The 18,543-nt window shown below is 40.7% G+C and overlaps 1 protein-coding gene across 1 annotated transcript; it reads left to right on the plus strand.

The window, feature by feature from the left end:
• The first annotated feature begins 1,395 nt into the window (after window positions 1-1,395).
• On the plus strand, window positions 1,396-15,668 carry hfm1 (helicase for meiosis 1). The gene is made up of 39 exons (XM_041056287.1): window positions 1,396-1,466; window positions 1,560-1,675; window positions 2,030-2,345; window positions 2,987-3,327; window positions 3,746-3,787; window positions 3,861-3,931; window positions 4,071-4,203; window positions 4,684-4,835; window positions 4,977-5,054; window positions 5,399-5,554; window positions 5,668-5,868; window positions 5,976-6,064; window positions 6,160-6,203; window positions 6,365-6,466; window positions 7,095-7,240; window positions 7,375-7,469; window positions 7,605-7,738; window positions 7,839-7,886; window positions 8,071-8,151; window positions 8,294-8,385; window positions 8,561-8,667; window positions 8,819-8,866; window positions 9,024-9,121; window positions 9,207-9,341; window positions 9,511-9,596; window positions 9,717-9,800; window positions 9,978-10,135; window positions 10,361-10,464; window positions 10,679-10,864; window positions 11,009-11,074; window positions 11,219-11,343; window positions 11,920-12,002; window positions 12,144-12,259; window positions 12,404-12,478; window positions 12,914-13,213; window positions 13,353-13,434; window positions 13,618-13,717; window positions 14,205-14,349; window positions 14,484-15,668. Exons 1-39 carry the CDS (start codon window positions 1,396-1,398, stop codon window positions 14,537-14,539), a joined length of 4,662 nt encoding a protein of 1,553 aa, XP_040912221.1. The 3' UTR covers window positions 14,540-15,668.
• The last annotated feature ends 2,875 nt before the right edge of the window (window positions 15,669-18,543 follow it).

The raw sequence follows: 18,543 nt of genomic DNA on the forward strand, positions 1-18,543 counted from the left end.
ATGGTTCGTTCCAGATAGGAGGCATAAAAAACCTGAGTTAATGACCATCTCTTTTGGGTAGTAGATTTTTTTAGGTTGATGGCGGTTAATCACCGTTTTAATTGACACAATGATTTGAAACTTCAATTACTATTTGCTTAGTGTTTTTAAAGAACATATTTGCTTTTGCTATTTAAACTTGTCATTGACGCACAGGCAGTAAATGTGTGCCAGCACAGGAGAGATGTTACCACTATCCCCCCATGGTTGTCTTCTCAGAGGTCTTTGTTACTCTCCTAGCCGGTGATTAGCCGGCTCAGTTATTCACAGACTCCTGGCGTTTTAAAGAGAAACAGTCTGTGTTTCAACCGCTTTTGAACACACACTTCACAAAGTAAGACATCAATTCCGCAGTAAACATCTTATCAAATCTGATAACATTTAGCAGAGGTTAACATTTTTACTAAATAATTAAGTCTAGCTACATTGTTGTTAGTCGAAATGAAAATGTGCATATAAATAAAGTTGTTACTTGATTCAATCTGTAAGAATAAAGAGGCACTAACTGAAGTGTCTGACGTAGTGGGGTCAAGGGTTAAATTCTTACCTGATTTAAGCCAGTTTTGGTATCTGTTAGTACATTTATTCATCATTACAGGTGAGTACAGAACGAGAAAATGGTACAGATAACCCTGAAAACGACGAGCTTTCTCGCTTAAACAGCGAATGCTAACAGATAACCGTCAGTTGTTGAATGTTGCCAGCTGCCGGTTCACCGTTTATCTGTTCAGCTAAAACTAGCAAAGCCAGGTTAACTCAATTTTATCAGCCCGGAAAAAAAACATCTACATAATTAGGTATTTTACTAGGAAAGTCTTACTTGCCTGAAAACATTTTTCATAACGCTTTGTTCAGCAGGTTAGCAGCCATTTATAAAGTATTGTGTTCTGTCATAGGTTTTGTGTATTTGAAATTCTTAAACTAATTCAGCAAGATTATTGCTAACCATGTAGCTGTGTCAAAAACCATTTCCAATGTTTGTGTCCCAAAATGTGATGTAGAGTTGGTTTTCACTTCAATCCCTTAGTTTTGCATGATGAGTGAAAAATGACAATATGGTAATTCACATTTTAGCCTTGTTGTCACAGACAAAAACAGATCTTCAATGATGCCTCAAGTTTGCATTAGTAATTGTAGTAATTGTTTTTCATTTATTTCAGCCACCAAATGAATTTCAGCCATGTACCTGACATACTATTAAGAATACATAGCTATCCAAATATATTTGTTGATAAGTGTTTGCATCCATTTAAATATCTGTTTGTTTGTTTGTTTTTTAAGAGACAGATGTCTGCAACCAAGATCCATCATCCTGCTTTGCATTCAAATGTGTGCACACCTACATGATCTGATAAGATGCTGGACTCCAGTGACTGCTCCTTGTCTCTGGACAATCTGTTTTTTGAGAAACCCATTGTCCACAAAGTGTGAGTAGAAAGAGATAGCCCACATCATCCCTCTCTCTTCTTTCTCCCTCTGCTGCTTATCAGTGTTTTTTCCCTCTGGGTTGTATCTGACAGAAAGCCACTGCACCAGGAGGCCAATCCATGGAAGCTGGAAGTGCCTCCATGTCTTTCTCAGATTCCAGCTAGTCAGGATTTGCAGGAGGAGGCAGAGTCACTCTCTACCCTATACAGTATGTTGTGCTCTGGATTAGGGTGAATTCCTTTTCACCTGACTTGAGTAAACTGCTCAGTATCTGGCCAATTGAAGCCCTACTAAATTTAACTTTATGACTCACGGACACAATAGCTTGAATAGGCTTGAAAGCTTTCCCAATTTTCCTTGACTTGCATAAACAAACTGGGATCTGGTTCCTATGATATGTTCTCAAAATATTTAGCATAACTGCAATGGTAAATTTCCTCCTTTAAATTCTTTTCATCTCACCAAATCATTTTGAGAGTTACACCCATAAAAAGCACCAGATTACAGCTATAAACATCTTGATTTGATAAAACTCTCTCCTCCTTTTCTGTACTGTTCACAGGTTTCTCACAGAAACCCAAGAAGTTTCTTCCTCCTTTTAAAGTATCAGATGGCCTTAAATTATTATCAGAAATCAACAGTTCTTGCAGTTTTAGCAATGATAAGAAAGAGATTGAGGAGACGCAGTGTGGCAGTAACAGTAACGGCATCAGCAGATGTGATGGCCTCTGGGGAGGTGAAGAGTTCAGGGATTACTCTCAGGGTGCCTGTCAGAGTGGCAGAGGTGGAGATGAAACCCTGCAGGACTCTGGTCATGCGGCCATCAGCACGAGGTGTTTGTCTCTGAACTGCAGCAAAAGCCCACCGCTACGGAGAAGGCAAGTGCTAAGACGACATTTACACGACTGTGAATTAAAGACTGTGTGCACATTGTTTTCAGAGTCTTGCTGTAGTACATATTTTGAAAGATTAGAAGAAATCTACACTTGGGGGCAGAAACTGTTTTGAGATTTCAAAGCTTTTAACTGCCTTGATATGTGGCCTTAAGTACAAAATGGTAAAAATTTAAGGCAATAAAAATCAGGTCAACAAGGATTTTCTTTCCTTGGAGGTGGATACAGAACATGATTTAAAAAATGCTTAAATTAGCAGGATTAATGTTATTCACTATTTTAAAGCCTTGTTTCCAGTTTTTTTCCCATCCAAAAAGGCAATGTAGTGCTGATTCACTCTTTAATCCCTGAAATTGTTGCAATCCATGATACGCTTAGTTAAAATGGAACTACGGTGAATCATGAAAAGGCTTGATTTTTACATAAGTGGACATTTCATAAGAAGAAAATGAAAAGATTCTAACCACCCCCCTCTTTAGCTTTATTGCCAGAGGCCAGAATGCTTGGCCTTCCTCAAATAAGCCTCCAGCCTTTCATCAGCAACAGTAGTTTTCCCTCTTTCATTCTACCCTCCACCTCTTTCAATTCTTTATTCCCTCCCTATCCTCTCCTCCCTCCCACAACAGCTTGTTCAAGGTTCAGGTGTTGAACAGCGGAGGTGACTCGTCAAACACGGATGACCTCAGTATCAGCGGCAGCAGCAGCAGCCAGAAAGCATCCAGACCTCAAACTTTTCTCAGTCAGGTTACCATGGCGACAGTGCCTCCTCCTCTTCAGCCGCCACGGGCGACAGTTAGCCAGGCAGCTCCTCCTTTCCCCCCAAAGCCCCCCTTCTCACCCCCTCCTCTGAGCTCATCTGCAGCGAGTGGCCGACCCCCGCAGCAGGCAACATATGCAGAGATGCCGGACAAGGGCACAAAGAGAGCCTTCGTTCCGCCCATGACGCCTCAGCCGCTCTGCATACAAGGTGCTGCACTGCATTGACACAGTCACAGACAGGCGCCGCGCTCACAGTCTATGACTGGTTTACCAAATACCTCTCATATAGCTTCTGTAGAGTGTTGCAGCTAATGAGTATGCCAATGTCTAGCCATGGCAGCAGCTGCCACAATGTGTTAGGGTGTGATGAGGTGAAATGAGGTGAGCTCTCCCCATTGACCGCTCCAGTGTAATGAAACATGCTGGTCACAAGGTGGTGGATAGAAGCAAACAGGAGCAGGCAGTAACTGTAGAAGCCTTGTAGTCCACAGTCATTTTTTTAAAAACACAATTCCTTACTGTTATACCATAAAAATGCTAAACATTTCATAACATAAAATGGGCATTGGCTCAGGGAGAGTGAGACTGAAAATGAAAGTCTGGTGATTGTTTGAATTACATTTTAGGTTCATCTGGGTCAGAAGTTTTGCGACCTGTTTCTGAAATCCGTATCCTTTTTGTTGTAATGCAATGTAATTTCACAAGTGACGTGGTTTGATTTCCTGAACTATGCTAACACAGCGTCTAGGTTCAGATCCGTCTTCAATGAGTTCCCGTTTTTCAACTACGTTCAGTCCAAAGCACTAGATGACGTAAGCATTATCTGAAAGCCTTTATAAACAGATTGCTGAGGAATATGAATAACACAGTAGTTTCATTGTCTCGTTACAACCCATGACCATGTGACTGGGAGTGTCTCCTGGAGTGTAATTATGTTTGGTTTGTTCACAGGTTCTTTACACAGGTAAGAATTTTGTAGCCTGTGCTCCAACTGGATCTGGTAAAACAGTGCTGTTTGAGCTGGCCATCATTCGCCTTCTAATGGAAACGTCCGAGCCCTGGAGAGACGTCAAAGCTGTCTATAGTGAGTGTACAATATTATTTGGTATAACTAGAATTCCTCTAAGGCCCCATTTTAGGGAGACTTGGCCCAAAATAATTCTTTATACTCACAGAATATATGACATTGCATTTGAAAAGCCATATTTTCCAGTCTCAATATTGGTGAAAACAATTCCTACTCAGAAAGTTTAGAAACCTTTGCTGAAACTTTGGAGCTTTTTTTCTGTCATTTATAACTGGTTCAAAACATATCTGATTTTCTTTATTGTTTATACGCCTTGCCAGTGTAAACAAACTGTCAGCTCTCTGTATCAAAAGCGCAAGGAAGTGAATGAACTCGATAAATCTGAATTTAAACAAAACCGGCTAAGGCAACATTGTTTTGACACAATACACCTGACTGCAATCACACATTTAGACATTTTTTCTTCTGACTTGCTCATTGTGTATCATTTCCAATGTTTTGATTTTTGAGCCAGTCTTCATTGTTTTTTCTTGCCAGTGGCTCCTATCAAAGCGCTGTGTAGTCAGTGCTTTGAGAACTGGAAGAAGAAGTTTGGTCCTCTGGGGCTGAGCTGTAAGGAGCTAACGGGTGACACAGAGATCGATGACTTCTTTGAGATTCAGGACTCCCACATCATCCTGACCACGCCTGTGTGTGACACCATATGACATTTCCACTGAACAAATGCAAAAAAGTTTGAAGGAGTGGAAAGATTAAAACCAAAAAAAATTAAAAATAAACCACCTGAAGTTTTACCTGAGTAAATAATGTTGTGCTTATTGGTCCTTTAGGAAAAATGGGACAGCATGACAAGGAAATGGAAGGATAACAGTCTTCTACAGCTAGTCAGGCTTTTCCTTATTGACGAGGTCAGTGTGTTTGTCAGATATTTTGTTCACAGGCCCATTTTTCAGTGTTCATAGTTTCTCAAACTCAGCCTGCATTATGGTGGATGCTCACTGTGCAGTCATGTGCCAGAAGATGTACCGTTCACATTGTGTTTTATTATGCCACATTGCATGATTGCACATCGTTAGCCTCGCCTCAGCGCTTTATTTCACTTGAGGTTAGCCATTAAGAAGTTATAGCACATCATGTTCTGGGCCCGTGTGTTATGAGAGTGCATATGTGCCCTGTCTAGTTCTATATCTATAATAGAAAACAATGATAAAGAATGGGTTGACTTTATTCTACCTGCATTTCATTCTTCCAGGTGCATGTGGTGAAAGATGCAACCCGCGGTGCCACCTTGGAGGTGGTTGTGAGCAGGATGAAGGCAGTAGACACTTACAGGACAGCACAGAATGCACAGGCACGCCTCTCTATGCGGTTTGTGGCCGTATCAGCCACCATACCCAACATCTCTGATGTAAGTGGCTGACACAGAATCACTCACCACTTTGTCCTGCATACGTTTGCATTGTATCTCCGGTATAAATCAGTAGCCTGTGGCTGATTCTTGAACTGTCTGCCTGTTATTAGATAGCTGACTGGCTGTCTAATGAAAGTGGTCCAGCCACATATCTGGATATGGATGAGAGCCATCGTCCTGTGAAGCTGAGGAAGGTGGTTTTCGGATTCCCCTGCAATCCAAACCAAACAGAGTTTAAGTTTGACCTGTCACTCAATTACAAGATGGCCAACATCATACAGACGTACTCTGACCAGAAGCCTGCTCTAGTGGTGGGTAGGGAGGCTGGGGCGAACTGTGTGTTCTTGTTTTGTGCATGTGTTTGCTGTCCTTTTTAATTAAGATTATTTCATGGTCCAATAATTATGTTTTTCTGTAGTTTTGCTCTACCAGGAAAGGAGCCCAGCAGTCAGCGGCAGTTCTGGCCAAGGATGCTCGATTCATCATGAGCATTGAGCACAAGCAAAGGTAAGTTCCTTCCTTATCCATGCTCACATGTTCATACACACGCAACTGAAAGCTTGATCCTGTTTTTTTTTTTGTTACTTTGGAATGCTGTTTAGGTTGATAAAATATGCTAACTCTACTCTGGATTCAAAGCTGAGAGGTGAGTCTTTTGGGGCAGCTTCCAGACCCTGTTTGAAACTTAAAATGGTAAGATCTCAGATTTGAAAACTTATCTGAGTCCTGACACAGTAAGAAAGCACGTTGAGTGTGGCTATAATTACCAGCTATATAACATAACCTTGTATTGTGTTTGTGATCCAGATCTGGTGTTGTTAGGAGTTGGTTACCACCATGCAGGAGTTGACTTGTCAGATAGGAAGGTGATAGAAGAGGCCTTCACTCAGGGAGACCTGCCTGTCCTCTGTGAGACTTTGTCACTAACACAGTTTTTTCCTGTTCTGTAAAGGGGTAGGAGACTATTTAAGTATGCAACATAATCCTGTGTTTATATTTTCTTTGTAGCGCCTCAGGCATAAACAGGAAAGACAAGTGTCACAGGTTACAACAACCGAGTCATATAGTATTTCAGCCATAACGTGTTGAGACATCACCAGGCCTCTGCCAAAGCTTTGTATGTCAAAAATTCATAAATGCCAATGCCTGTTTAATGGTAATATAATACACAGAAAGTATAAAATGACCTATTTACACACCTATACTAGTGTGTTTTTTAAGCCCCCATCATGAGTAACAAATGAGACTGAAAGTTCATAACTTTCATTCTGTTTCTGATTTGATGGTTACATTATGAGACACATTAAAGGTCATAAAAATAACATCTCCATATCACATAACGCTAATATTGGTTTGGAAGCTGACATCCCCTGATATTGATCATATGCCGACTTATTGGTGCATCACTAATGCAAAACATTCAGAAGCCTTTACCACTTACTGGCATGATTTACAGTAAAGTTTTTAATTGTTTATTTATTTATTTATTTAAATGGGCACTGAATTTGTGTTTGTGGTCTTATTTCTTATATCCTAGTTACCACCAGGACTCTGGCCATGGGGGTGAACCTGCCAGCTCATCTGGTGGTGATCAAGTCCACTATGCAGTATGTTGCAGGCTCCTGTGAAGAGTACAGCGAGTCCGACCTGCTGCAGATGATAGGCCGAGCTGGAAGACCACAGGTGACAGCACAACAATAATGGAATATTTAATTCATCTCTATGGAACAATTTCTTTTAACCATCGGTCAGTAAATTTAGGTTTTAAAGCATGCACATTTGCTTAAATCGCTCCATTTGATTCTCTCCTTCTTTAGTTTGACACATCAGCAACTGCCGTGATCATGACCAAGCTTCAAACCAGAGACAAGTACATGAAACTTATGAATGGGATGGAAATCATTGAGAGCAGGTATTATGGATAGTAACTGTGTCACTAGGTGTTTACTCCTCCCTGGTCTTTGGTCTCTCTATCGTTCTCTCTCACATACGAATTCATAAAGGAGAAAGATCATACATGAGGTTATAGTTCGGCTTATTTCCTCAGCTTAGACAGTCACCTGGTGGAGCACCTGAATGCTGAGGTTGTTCTCCAAACCATCAGTGATGTCAACATGGCTCTGGACTGGATACGCTCCACCTTCCTCTACATCAGAGCCCTCAAGAACCCCACACACTACGGTCAGAGCTCAAAGCACAAGCACACATAAAACATCAGAATGAGTGATGTACTGACTTTCCACAGTAAAGTCAGTACAGTGTGCTCCAACTCCCATTTCAGGTTTCTCTGCCAGCTTAGACAGACGTGGAATTGAAGCAAAATTGCAAGGTGAGCCACAAGCATGTTGCTACTGAGATGACTCTATAATAATTAATTCATCAATTAATTACTTACTAAATTCATTTAAACCAGTGTCATGAAGCCACTTATCATCCAAGCTCTGCTTTTGTCTGTAACTGGATCAGATGTACATGCTACTAGTTTAAGGTGACCACTGTTCACATCTCTTTAGAACTGTGTCTGAAGAACCTCAACTCTCTGTCCTCCATTGGTCTCATCGACATGGATGAAGATATTAACATCAAACCAACAGGTAGAGGGCAAATTTGTTACTGATGAAAATTGTTTTCAGTTGCGTGGATGACATTTACACCTTTAACTATGCTCTTCTTTTTCAACGGACCCTCATATTCTGGAAATAAATCTGTTAAGTAGTTTGTTTTTGTTCATCTTAGAGGCCGGCAGGTTGATGGCTAGGTTCTGTGTTGCCTTTGATACCATGAAACAGTTCTGCAACGTGTCTGGCACTGAGAACCTGTCTGACCTGGTAGGTTTCCTGATAAGACTGCACAGTGTTGATGTGTTTGATTAAAATGTCGACACAGTAACATTTTGTTGTGATATACCAGATTCCTGAAAAAGTATTTTAATGAATTGCACGCTGTGTATTGCATGGCATTGCTAAAACATGGTATTCAGATCAAAAGTGCTTGTATGCCCAGATTGAGCTGGTGTCGAGGAGCAGAGAGTTCAGCGACATTCAGTTGAGGATGAATGAGAAGAGGCCTTTGAACACTTTGAACCGGGACAAGAACAGAGTCACCATCAGGTCAGAAACATTTATACGATGGACAGTATCTTAGGCTCTGTTTGCTGAATCCGTGTGCACAATCTTAATTTAACTTGTGGATTGGAAAGGCATAGTGATGGATTTCGACACAAGCCATAATAAATTTTATTTATATGTTTTTTTTTTTCAGGTTTCCCATTGAGGGAAAGATCAAAACCAGTGAGATGAAAGTGAACTGGTAGGTTTATTCATTCTGTGCTTTCCCTGTGGAAAAGCAGGGTTGAGTAAAAACAGAATACTGGTTGATGATTTTTTTTCTTTTTGTATAAATGTGCTTATGGATTTCCCATACACTGTCCACTGTACATGTCCTCCATTCATTACCTTGTCTTCAGCTTGATTCAGGCTCAGCTAGGCTCCATCTCAATTCAAGAGTTTGGACTTACACAAGACACAGCAAAGATCTTCAGGACTGGGATGCGCATCAGCAGATGTATGTTGCATAAATCATAGACAACATGTGAACAAAATGTTCTCTGACTGTATCTTTTTAAAGTTTGTATTTTGATCTTTATCAGGTCTGTCAGAGTATCTGAGTCAGCGATCCAAGACCGGTTTCTCTGCTCTGCTCAACTCTCTGATCCTCGCTAAGTGCTTCAGATCAAAGCTTTGGGAGAACTCACCCTATGTTTCCAAACAGCTGGAGAGGATAGGTGGGTACTTTGCTACTCATAACAAATACTGCCTTATATCTAAGCAATGTAAATACAATAATAAAATGTACTTTCAGTGGTTGTTATACACATACTGGCATATTTCAGTCAAAAATATCTCTGCCACCTTTGCTGTAAACATTTAATAATAACAGGCTGTGTGTTTCAGGCCAGACTCTGTCAGCTGCCATGGTGAACGCTGGACTCACCACGTTCAGCAAAATAGAGCAAACCAACCCCAGAGAGCTTGAGCTGGTCAGTCTGTGTAATATTTAAAAAGAAAACACTTTCTGATAATTCAGAACCTTTGATTTAACCATTATTTGAACTAGATTTTCAGGTAATTTGATTATGACTTCATTTCTCTCATTACAGATTCTCAACAGACATCCACCATTTGGCAACCAGATCAGAGAATCTGTCACACACCTCCCAAAGTATGAAGTTACTCTGGAGCAGGTAAAGGTGCTGCAGAAAATTACTATCACAAGGACAAGTACATTATATTACATCATTTAATAGAGCTTTTCTCTTTTTGTTGGTCAGACTTTTAAGGAGTTACTGGAAGTAAGGATTCACCGGATAGTTCTGTTACTCTTCATTGTCTTTCTTTTAAGCTGTTGCTGTATTTTATAGCTTCCAAGGTATAGCTGTGCTACAGCTGAGATTGTGGTGAAGGTCAGTCTAAAAAACCAAGCACAGCTGCAGTCCAGGAGAACGGCTCCAGACCGCCACTATGTCTCTCTGATCATCGGAGACTCTGACAACAACGTGGTCTTTCTACAGAAACTCACGTGAGAGAAAACAATTTGTGTCCCAGGGCCCCGACAAAGTTTACTTTCTTTCTCTTACCCTGTCGTTCACTATAATTCTGGCACTGCATCAGAAGACACACTTTTCACCATTGGGTTAAAAAAAAAAGACAGAACTTGGTTTAAGAACAGCATAATACCAATCAATCAAGTGATTGATTTCAATAAATTGATTTTCAGCAGGTATCCTCTGATTTTGTTTCTCAGGGACTTGGTGCTGTTGAAGTGTGGTAGCTGGTCGAAGAAGATTGAGGTGGCGAAGGCCTCGAAAGGAGAAGAGATCAGTGTCAATCTCATCAGCTCAGAATATGGTGAGGCTCTAAGCCATGGAAATATTATAAAGGGGAGAGACAATATGTTGTGTTGTTCCTTTTGTTCAACATTTGTTATGCAATGTATATCTGAGATGTGAGTTGATGCACTTGTGTAATGTGCCCACCCTGTCTACACTCTTGGACTGCCTGTCAATGTTATGTAAGCAGTTAACAGACATTTACAGCACTTCCTGCCTTTCCTCTCTCATAGTGGGCCTCGACATCCAGCAGAAGTTCAACGTGTACTACTCTGGATCAAGAAGGTTTGGTACTGGAAATCCATACAATTTACCGTATGATCCCACTGGCCAGAGACCACAGCACTCTGCACCGAAACCACAGGCTACAGATCAGGCTACACTTCAGTGGGAAAATGTCACATCTGGTACAGACCAAGGCACTGCACTGTAGCTTTGTTACTGATGATTGTGTTAATCCTGACACATGAAGTATTTTATATTGATGTTTGAAGTGTTTCTTTAGAGGTAGATTGATATTTGACATGTTTTTTTCTATTAAAATGTGACAAATTTCCAATCAGATGTAGGCAACAAAAGACAGTGCAACCACTTCTGCAAGAATAAGGATCTCTGTGGCCACGACTGCTGTGAGTGCAATGTCACATCTGTCGCTGTGTTCATGTCTTTTATGATGTCATTTATGTATCTAACTTTGTGTGTCTGTCAAGATTATAGAGATCTTCTTCCTCCTGTCTGTCAATCAGAGTTTATATGTGTCTTCCTCCCCCAAGGTAAAGTAGGTGTAACTGTGGCACGAAAGAGGTCAGCGATTCAAGAATCCAGTTTCTCTTCCTATTTGAAAGACCTGAGGAGCAGGTGTGACACATTAGCACAGACTCCTGTCAAGCGCCTCAAGGTGAGGAAGACAAAAGAAACGATTTATGACACAGGAACAGAAAACAAAGTGCACTTATGCAAGATACTTGTCTCCAGCAAACATTTCATGTTCAATCTGTAGAAGATGCTAACGAGTCACTGCCATGTCACCTCAGGTTAAGATAAGATTAAAAGAAATGTCAATGAAACAAGTAGAGGATGTTGAATTATTGGAAAGAAAAATAAGAAACCAGCCACATGAAACACCAAGTAAAGATTATAGGAACAGCACAATAGATATATACAACATAATCATTATACATGTACACGTATTATACTGTGTAATATTAGTGTGCAAGTTAGTTTACAGATGTAGAATATGCATATGATTAGGTGCAATAGGTATGTTTCTAAACTCTTCCTATCCACAACTCCAGATGTGGTTATCATACAGTATGTAAACGTGGAAGCAGGATGTGCATTGTTGTGTGTTTTTAAACAACTGTTGAAAATGAGAAAGGCAGCCCTTTAAATTTGCTTATAATTCCACATAAAAATAAGAAAACCTTTCAGTATTACCGTGCTGAATGAGTGCGTGTTTGACATTCTTCCTCAGATGAAAATGAGTGAAGAGTCTGTGTCTGTCAACATGCAGGAGTTTCCTTACAAACCCAAAGAGAGGCTTCCTGCTGTTTCCTGGTATATACACTGACATTTTAGACTTTGAATGGGTCCCTAAACAACTGCTGCAACTTAGTATAAAATTTGTGAAACTTAGTTTGGTTTCAATTAACTCTGATGGTCTGATGGTTAATTATATTCATTTTATGTGATCTGAAGGTATGGGGTAAATCACCATGAGGCTTCAGTGACATCTCACACTGAGACTGTGGATCTGACAGGAGAAGACTGTGCTCAGCTGACAGACGTGGTTCATCTGGATGACTTTGACAGTGGTAAGCAAGTGGCATAAAGAAACAGACTCTGAACTCTACAAGTTTCCGTTTATGCCAGGGTTTAACCATCACATGTTCCGTGACTGTGTATTTCTCTGTCTCTCTCTCTCTCTTTGTCTCTCTCCTTGTCTCTCTCCTTATCAGATTATGTTGGGGACATGCACAGGATGATGGAAGAGCCCGTCCAAACCCCTGCTGCATCTCGCGCAGTCCATCAAAGTATCATCAAATAACTAAAACTCATTAGTAGACAGGCCATAGTGGCAGTTTGCAGGTGGTAGCTCATTAACTACCAAATCTCATATACTTTCCAGTTATTTTTCAGTGCGTACTGCATAGGTTTAGGTTTCCTAGCCATGGTTATCAGTTCATTTCAGTAAACTACCATTAAATCTTTGAATTTACATTTGCAGCACAGTACAGTGCATTCATAAAACCTGTTCTTGGGATATGTATCTAAAGGGATATGTGGCTAATGAAAAAGGTTGTTCTTTGGTTGCAGACTTTTAATTTTGGGGGCCAGCGCCTCCGTGAATGCACTAACAAAGAGAGAGCATTTGAAAGTGGTGAAATGTTTATGGTATTCATCGACCTTCCTACCTTAAGCAAGTCTTAGGATGTTTATATTATACATCTGTATTCATTGTTTCTCAGCGTGGATGAACCCGGGAACAAGTGGATGGAGTCAGAGCCCTGAACAGCATCTAAACCACGTCAATGCGACCAACGCAGCTCACTCAAAGAGGTCCACTGAATTAACCAACCAGGCCAGTCACTGTGAAACTTACTCATCCTCACAAATACCAACAGTCAGCTTTGACCTTGGAGCTGAATGGGACAACTGGGACGACTTTGATGATGAGAACTTGGTGCATGCCAGCGAGACATCCTTAGCCTCATGCACAGCTAATGCTAAACCTCAAATCCAGCAGTCTGATGAGTATAACATGCCAGGTAGAGTGAAGACTCTTTCATTTATCTCAGGAGGTAGATCAGTGTGTGGATTGCCAGCAGTTCACTTTTTAATTATGTTTTCATAAAGTGCTACATTATGTTTATGAATTTCATAACAATACATACATTTTATGTGTAGGCTTTGCTGCTACATCAGCTCCACTATTCTTCAGTCCCTCACAAGTCAAACCCTGCGTAACCGCTGCCAGGACACCACTGAGGTAAGGCCAGAAAAAATGATGCTCATGTTACCTTTAACTAAGGTGGAATTGTCTGTTTCAAACACCAGTAATCAAATCATGTGTGAAATGTGTCAAATCTCTTCTCAGAAAACACAGAGTTGTCCACTGAGGTTACATATTGTAGTGAAGACAATAAGAACTTTCGTCATATTTGTGTTTTAGGTCGATTTCAGCAAATGGAAGTGCTGACAGCAGAAAACCAGAACCCTCACTGGTCACAGTCAGACCACAGAACAGAATCACACTCGACTGGAATAAAAAGGTGAGTATGTGCATACACTGATCTTTTTGTCATTTAATGGCTACATTTCCATACATAGAAAACAAACTATTGTTTACATTGTTATTCATGTGGATTTGTTTCTGATTTTGATAACCCAGTAAATCTCACACTGTGGTTGTGGGAAACACAGTGAAGCTGCCTGGTTTACATAATGTACATATTACAGTATTACAGTCTGCTTAACTGTCTAAACAACTTGAGCATCTTACTCATTGAATTATTTTCAGCTGTGTTGGTGCATTTAGATGTCAACAAAACACACAGCAGAGAGTAAAATTTACTGTTTTGCTGATGAGATTTTCTCTCTGAGAACAGGGAGTTAGTCTGTTAGTTTGCTAATAGCTAAATGGGGTTACTGACTCCCAGGTTAAGCTTAATGAAAGATGCCTGCAAACAGCTTCAGCTTTCTAAAATCTTAACTGGGGTTACGCCAGTGTGACACTTGCATTTCTTCTTTCTTGTGCAGAGACCAAGCTTCTTCAGTGAAGAGATAACGGTAAAAACACCAGAAATTTTACCCGAACAGACTCACAAGGCCTGGGCAGCCACGAGGTTTGATTTCTTCTCATCAGTGGGAGTCCCAGCCAACGCCAGCTCATGTGACAACAGAAGGTAGTGTAGAATTTAATTAAAAGGAGAGTAAAGCCTGTAATAAGTTTTTCTTTAATAATAAAGACTAATCTAAATGGAATTCACCTGATTAATGGATATACTTTCCCTCTTTTTGTTACATACTGCATCTTCTGCATCAACAGCAAAGAGGAGGAAGCTTTCCTTGGGATATTTGATGGTATATTTTAGCGCTTGTTTAACTCTGCTATGAATATGTCTTGAACAAGTGTTTTCTTTGTGTTCATCTTTCTTTAACCTGTGAGCTTTACATCAAGAGTAGGATACTGTTTTAAAGTCATGTTATTATATATTCATATTGTAAATGAAACAATTTGTTTCTAATGTTTGTTCTAATTGTTAATGTAATTTATTTATTTATTTATGTTTTTATTTTCTTAACAACTTCTGTTCATTGGAGGATACAGTTCATTTATGGATAAATTCTAAACATGTAAGCCAGGTTATTTTGTTGGGGACGACTGCGGAACGAGTGGGGCATAGAAACTAGTGTTTGCACTTTTGTTCTTAAAATCACCCAGCTCATGGAGTTATGGATATATTACCAGTTTAATCCACAGTGTGCTCTAAACCAGGTTTGGTCATATATAACTGTGGTGGCAATCACAGTGTGGCTTATGGGGGATGTGAAGTGATGAAAAGGGAAGTGGAAATACAGCAGGTAAGAGCTCAGAGTAAGATCACATACACAGAGGCTGACTGTGAGTCAGTGAGGAGGAACTGATGAAAGACGGAGAACAGGAAAACAACCCACAAAAGAATCAGAGCAGGCAAATGAGGGCGAAGTAATGGTTGATTGATTTAAAGTCGCTAGTTACTTTCTTAGCAGGGGTAGTAAGTGCTACAATGGAGGTTCCATTCTTAGAGAATATAAATAATCATTTAGATATCAGCAGATAGATATGGGAGGAGGCGAGGAACAATCTCAATATTCAGATGCCATTTGTGTCCATATGATATGTTTCTGTGATGGGTGGGTCAGAGTATGGGGGAGGATATGCTACATTTATTAGGGAGTATTTTATTTAAAGTGGTGAGCAGAACAAATGAGCACGAATTTGTAACTGTAGAGCTATAGCAATGCAACAGCAAGTTACAAGTTTAAAAGGTTATTCTTTGTACAGATTCCTGTTCTGCATGTAATGTCATAGCAGTTATTTACATCTCATGATAGGCAGGATATTGTTAATGAAATAAAACTCTAAAAAATATGAATATTTTGATAACATTTATGTGGATATCATCTCACGTAGGGCCTGGTCCACAGTCCAGCATAGTAAGTGGCGGTGGTGCAGCCTAATGCTTGTTGCCATCCTAGATAAAACGGTAGAAAGAATAAGAGACCCACTGGGTCACAGACTTTGGTGTAACAACGGAACCAACATTTTTGTTCCACGCACCCGGACGCCGGGTTTCTACACCTCCTGTTTGCATCGTTCAGCTTTAAGGCTGCATGACAGACCTGCAGGTATGTCCAGGTGCTGACGCAGAAATTTAAGATAGTTGACACATTGTTCCAGTAACTGGATCATTCAGGGTAAGATTTACGAGATACAGTGCATGAAAGCGTCACCTGACTGCATGTCGGGTTTTTTTTTTCTGAGACACCATTATATTATGTGGAGCTGTTTTCTGCATGCGCCGCTGACTGCATCAGAAGAGTGAAATTACTATTAGCTCTGCCGGTGTAAGCTAATGCAGCTGATACTGTTCTTTGGCAACTGTCGTCACTGACGCGACGTAAAAGCTCGAGGCTTCTAAGTGTGTGTCGCGTACAGCTGAGCTTTCCCAGCGAAGCGCGTGTCGGCGTGCGTATCATTTTAGACGTATGACGTAAGTAATGTCGTGTGAAGCGTTCGTCTATACCACGTGACGACTTTTGGCGTTTGGGGGGTTCGAATCATAGGTCTTGATAAAAAAAATTGTGGTTCGAGTTGTGGAGCGAGACCTCCCAGAGAAATGAGACAGAAATTAGTTGATGTACTATTAACATGACATGTCACGAAATGAACCTTTTCTTGAACCACTTTGCTGGTGCACCGAGATCAGATTCTTAAGATGCGTTAACAGTCTATCACTTAGTCATCCTGATTGTTCATGTTATAAATCTACCACATGGTGCACACACATCTATTGCAGATTGTAAATCTCCTCTGAGAGGCAAACGTGTAATTTGTAATATTGGGCAAAATAAATGAAATTTCACTTGACTAATGTTTTTCCTAATATAGAAATCTTCTGTGTCAAATCTGTGGAATGGCGTCTGACCCACTCCACCTCCAAGGTTCCCTCAGGGTGCTCTCACCATCAGGTAAATGCATACAACAACCTCAAAGCCAAACGTAACGGATCAGTCATCATAAAGCATTTTTGTCAGTATGACATTGCATACACTTTTAAAATCACTGTTATACAACCTTATTGTCCTTAAGAATAATTTTTACATTTTTGTAAAATCTCCATTTGTTATTAGTAAAGTGTTGCTCATGTAAGCTGAATCACACCCCACAGTGTCCTTATCCCTAAAAAGTCTTACAACATCTTAAATTTGATTTTAAAAACTGAATATTATAAAATATCTTACATCTAATTATGATAAGTCTTGAATTTTGAGTTGGTGTTTTGGCCTATTAGAAATCATGTTGACCTACAGGTTATCATGCTGTTTAACAATATTGTATGATCTGTTGTTATCTGTACAGTTCAAGTCTTTTAGTGATTATGTAAAATTGAAGTTCATAACTTTCTTATTTCTGTTTCAGCTAATTGAAAATTGCAGGTCAGTGCTATCTGAGAAGATGGACAACATCGGCCTTCGTGCAGTCATCCGCTACCTTGGTCTCAAGGGCTTATCACCCAAGGAGGCCCATGAGGACATGGTGGCAACACTAAGGGAGGGTGCCCCTTCTTACAGCATGGTGAAGAAGTGGGCTGCTGAATTCAAACGTGGCAGAGAGAGCCTTGAAGATGATCCCCGTCCTGGAAGGCCAGTCACTGTCACCACACGGGAGACCATTGACAAGATCCATGACATGATCTTGATGGATCGACGAATAACACAGCGATACATTGCCTCAGAGCTGGGTATCTCCCAAGAACGAGTCCATGCAGTTATCCACAACGAACTTCAAATGACCAAGGTGTCAGCTCGCTGGGTCCCAAAACTCCTTGGGCCTGATGAGAAGCGGATTCGCCACAACATGTCAAGGGACAATCTTGCCATTTTTGAGGCAGATCCCAAGAGATTTCTCCAGCAATTTGTAACCATGGATGAGACTTGGGTCCACCACTTCCAACCAGAGATGCAGAAACACCCAGAGTCTCCGGCTCCCAAGAAAGCCAAATCAATGAGGTCCGCTAGCAAGGTGATGGCCTCCGTTTTCTGGGATGCAGAGGGAGTACTGCTGGTGGACTACATGGAAAAGGGTCACAGTATTACAGGGGCCTACTACGCTGATCTCTTGAGAAAGCTACGGGACAAAATGAAGAAGATTCGGCGTGGGAAGCTGACTAGAGGAGTTCTCTTCCACCAGGACAACACTCCAGCCCACACATCCACAGTAGCGATGGCTGCCATCCAGGAATGCAGATTTGAGCTCATCCAACACCCGCCCTATTCACCTGATTTAGCACCCTCAGACTACTACCTCTTCCCCAAGATGAAGACTGAGCTCAGTGGTCGCCATTTTGACAGTGATGATGATGTCATTGCTGCTGTGGACCACTTTCTGGAGGTCCAAGATGCCGACTTCTACAAAGAAGGCATCCGTATGCTCCACGACCGCTGGACTAAGTGTGTAAATATAGGAGGGGACTATGTGGAAAAATAAATGTGCTAGGTTTTCTAAAATTGATTCCTTCTACCTTAGGCCATGAACTTATCAGTCACCCCTGGCAAGTGATTCTGTCTTGTTGCAGAGCATTTCATCAGATGATGAATGGAATTGATGCAGTTCTGAATACATCATCTGTCCATCCCAGACGCACCCCTGCTGTACTTACATGACATAGTGTGGTTTATTGCTGCTTAATGCTGTTAGTCATAGTTGACTCTGCATTATTCTGCCTAAGTTGTAATCTTTATTAGTACATTTGATTTTTTTTTATATCGTTATAAGTTTACGTTTTCTAAATTGAATGGCAAACTGGCATAAGTTCTTGCAGACAGCACAGAT

Source organism: Toxotes jaculatrix, chromosome 14 (assembly GCF_017976425.1).
Source record: "Toxotes jaculatrix isolate fToxJac2 chromosome 14, fToxJac2.pri, whole genome shotgun sequence".
Taxonomy (NCBI): Eukaryota; Metazoa; Chordata; class Actinopteri; family Toxotidae; genus Toxotes; species Toxotes jaculatrix.

Excerpts from the sequence above, each read along its gene's own strand:
- hfm1 (XM_041056287.1), top strand. The coding sequence starts at position 1,396 with ATGCTGGACTCCAGTGACTGCTCCTTGTCTCTGGACAATCTGTTTTTT. Across the intron at positions 4,204-4,683 it reads AGACGTCAAAGCTGTCTATA|TGGCTCCTATCAAAGCGCTG; the intron begins GTGAGTGTACAA and ends TTTTCTTGCCAG. Across the intron at positions 12,003-12,143 it reads AGGCTTCCTGCTGTTTCCTG|GTATGGGGTAAATCACCATG; the intron begins GTATATACACTG and ends TGTGATCTGAAG.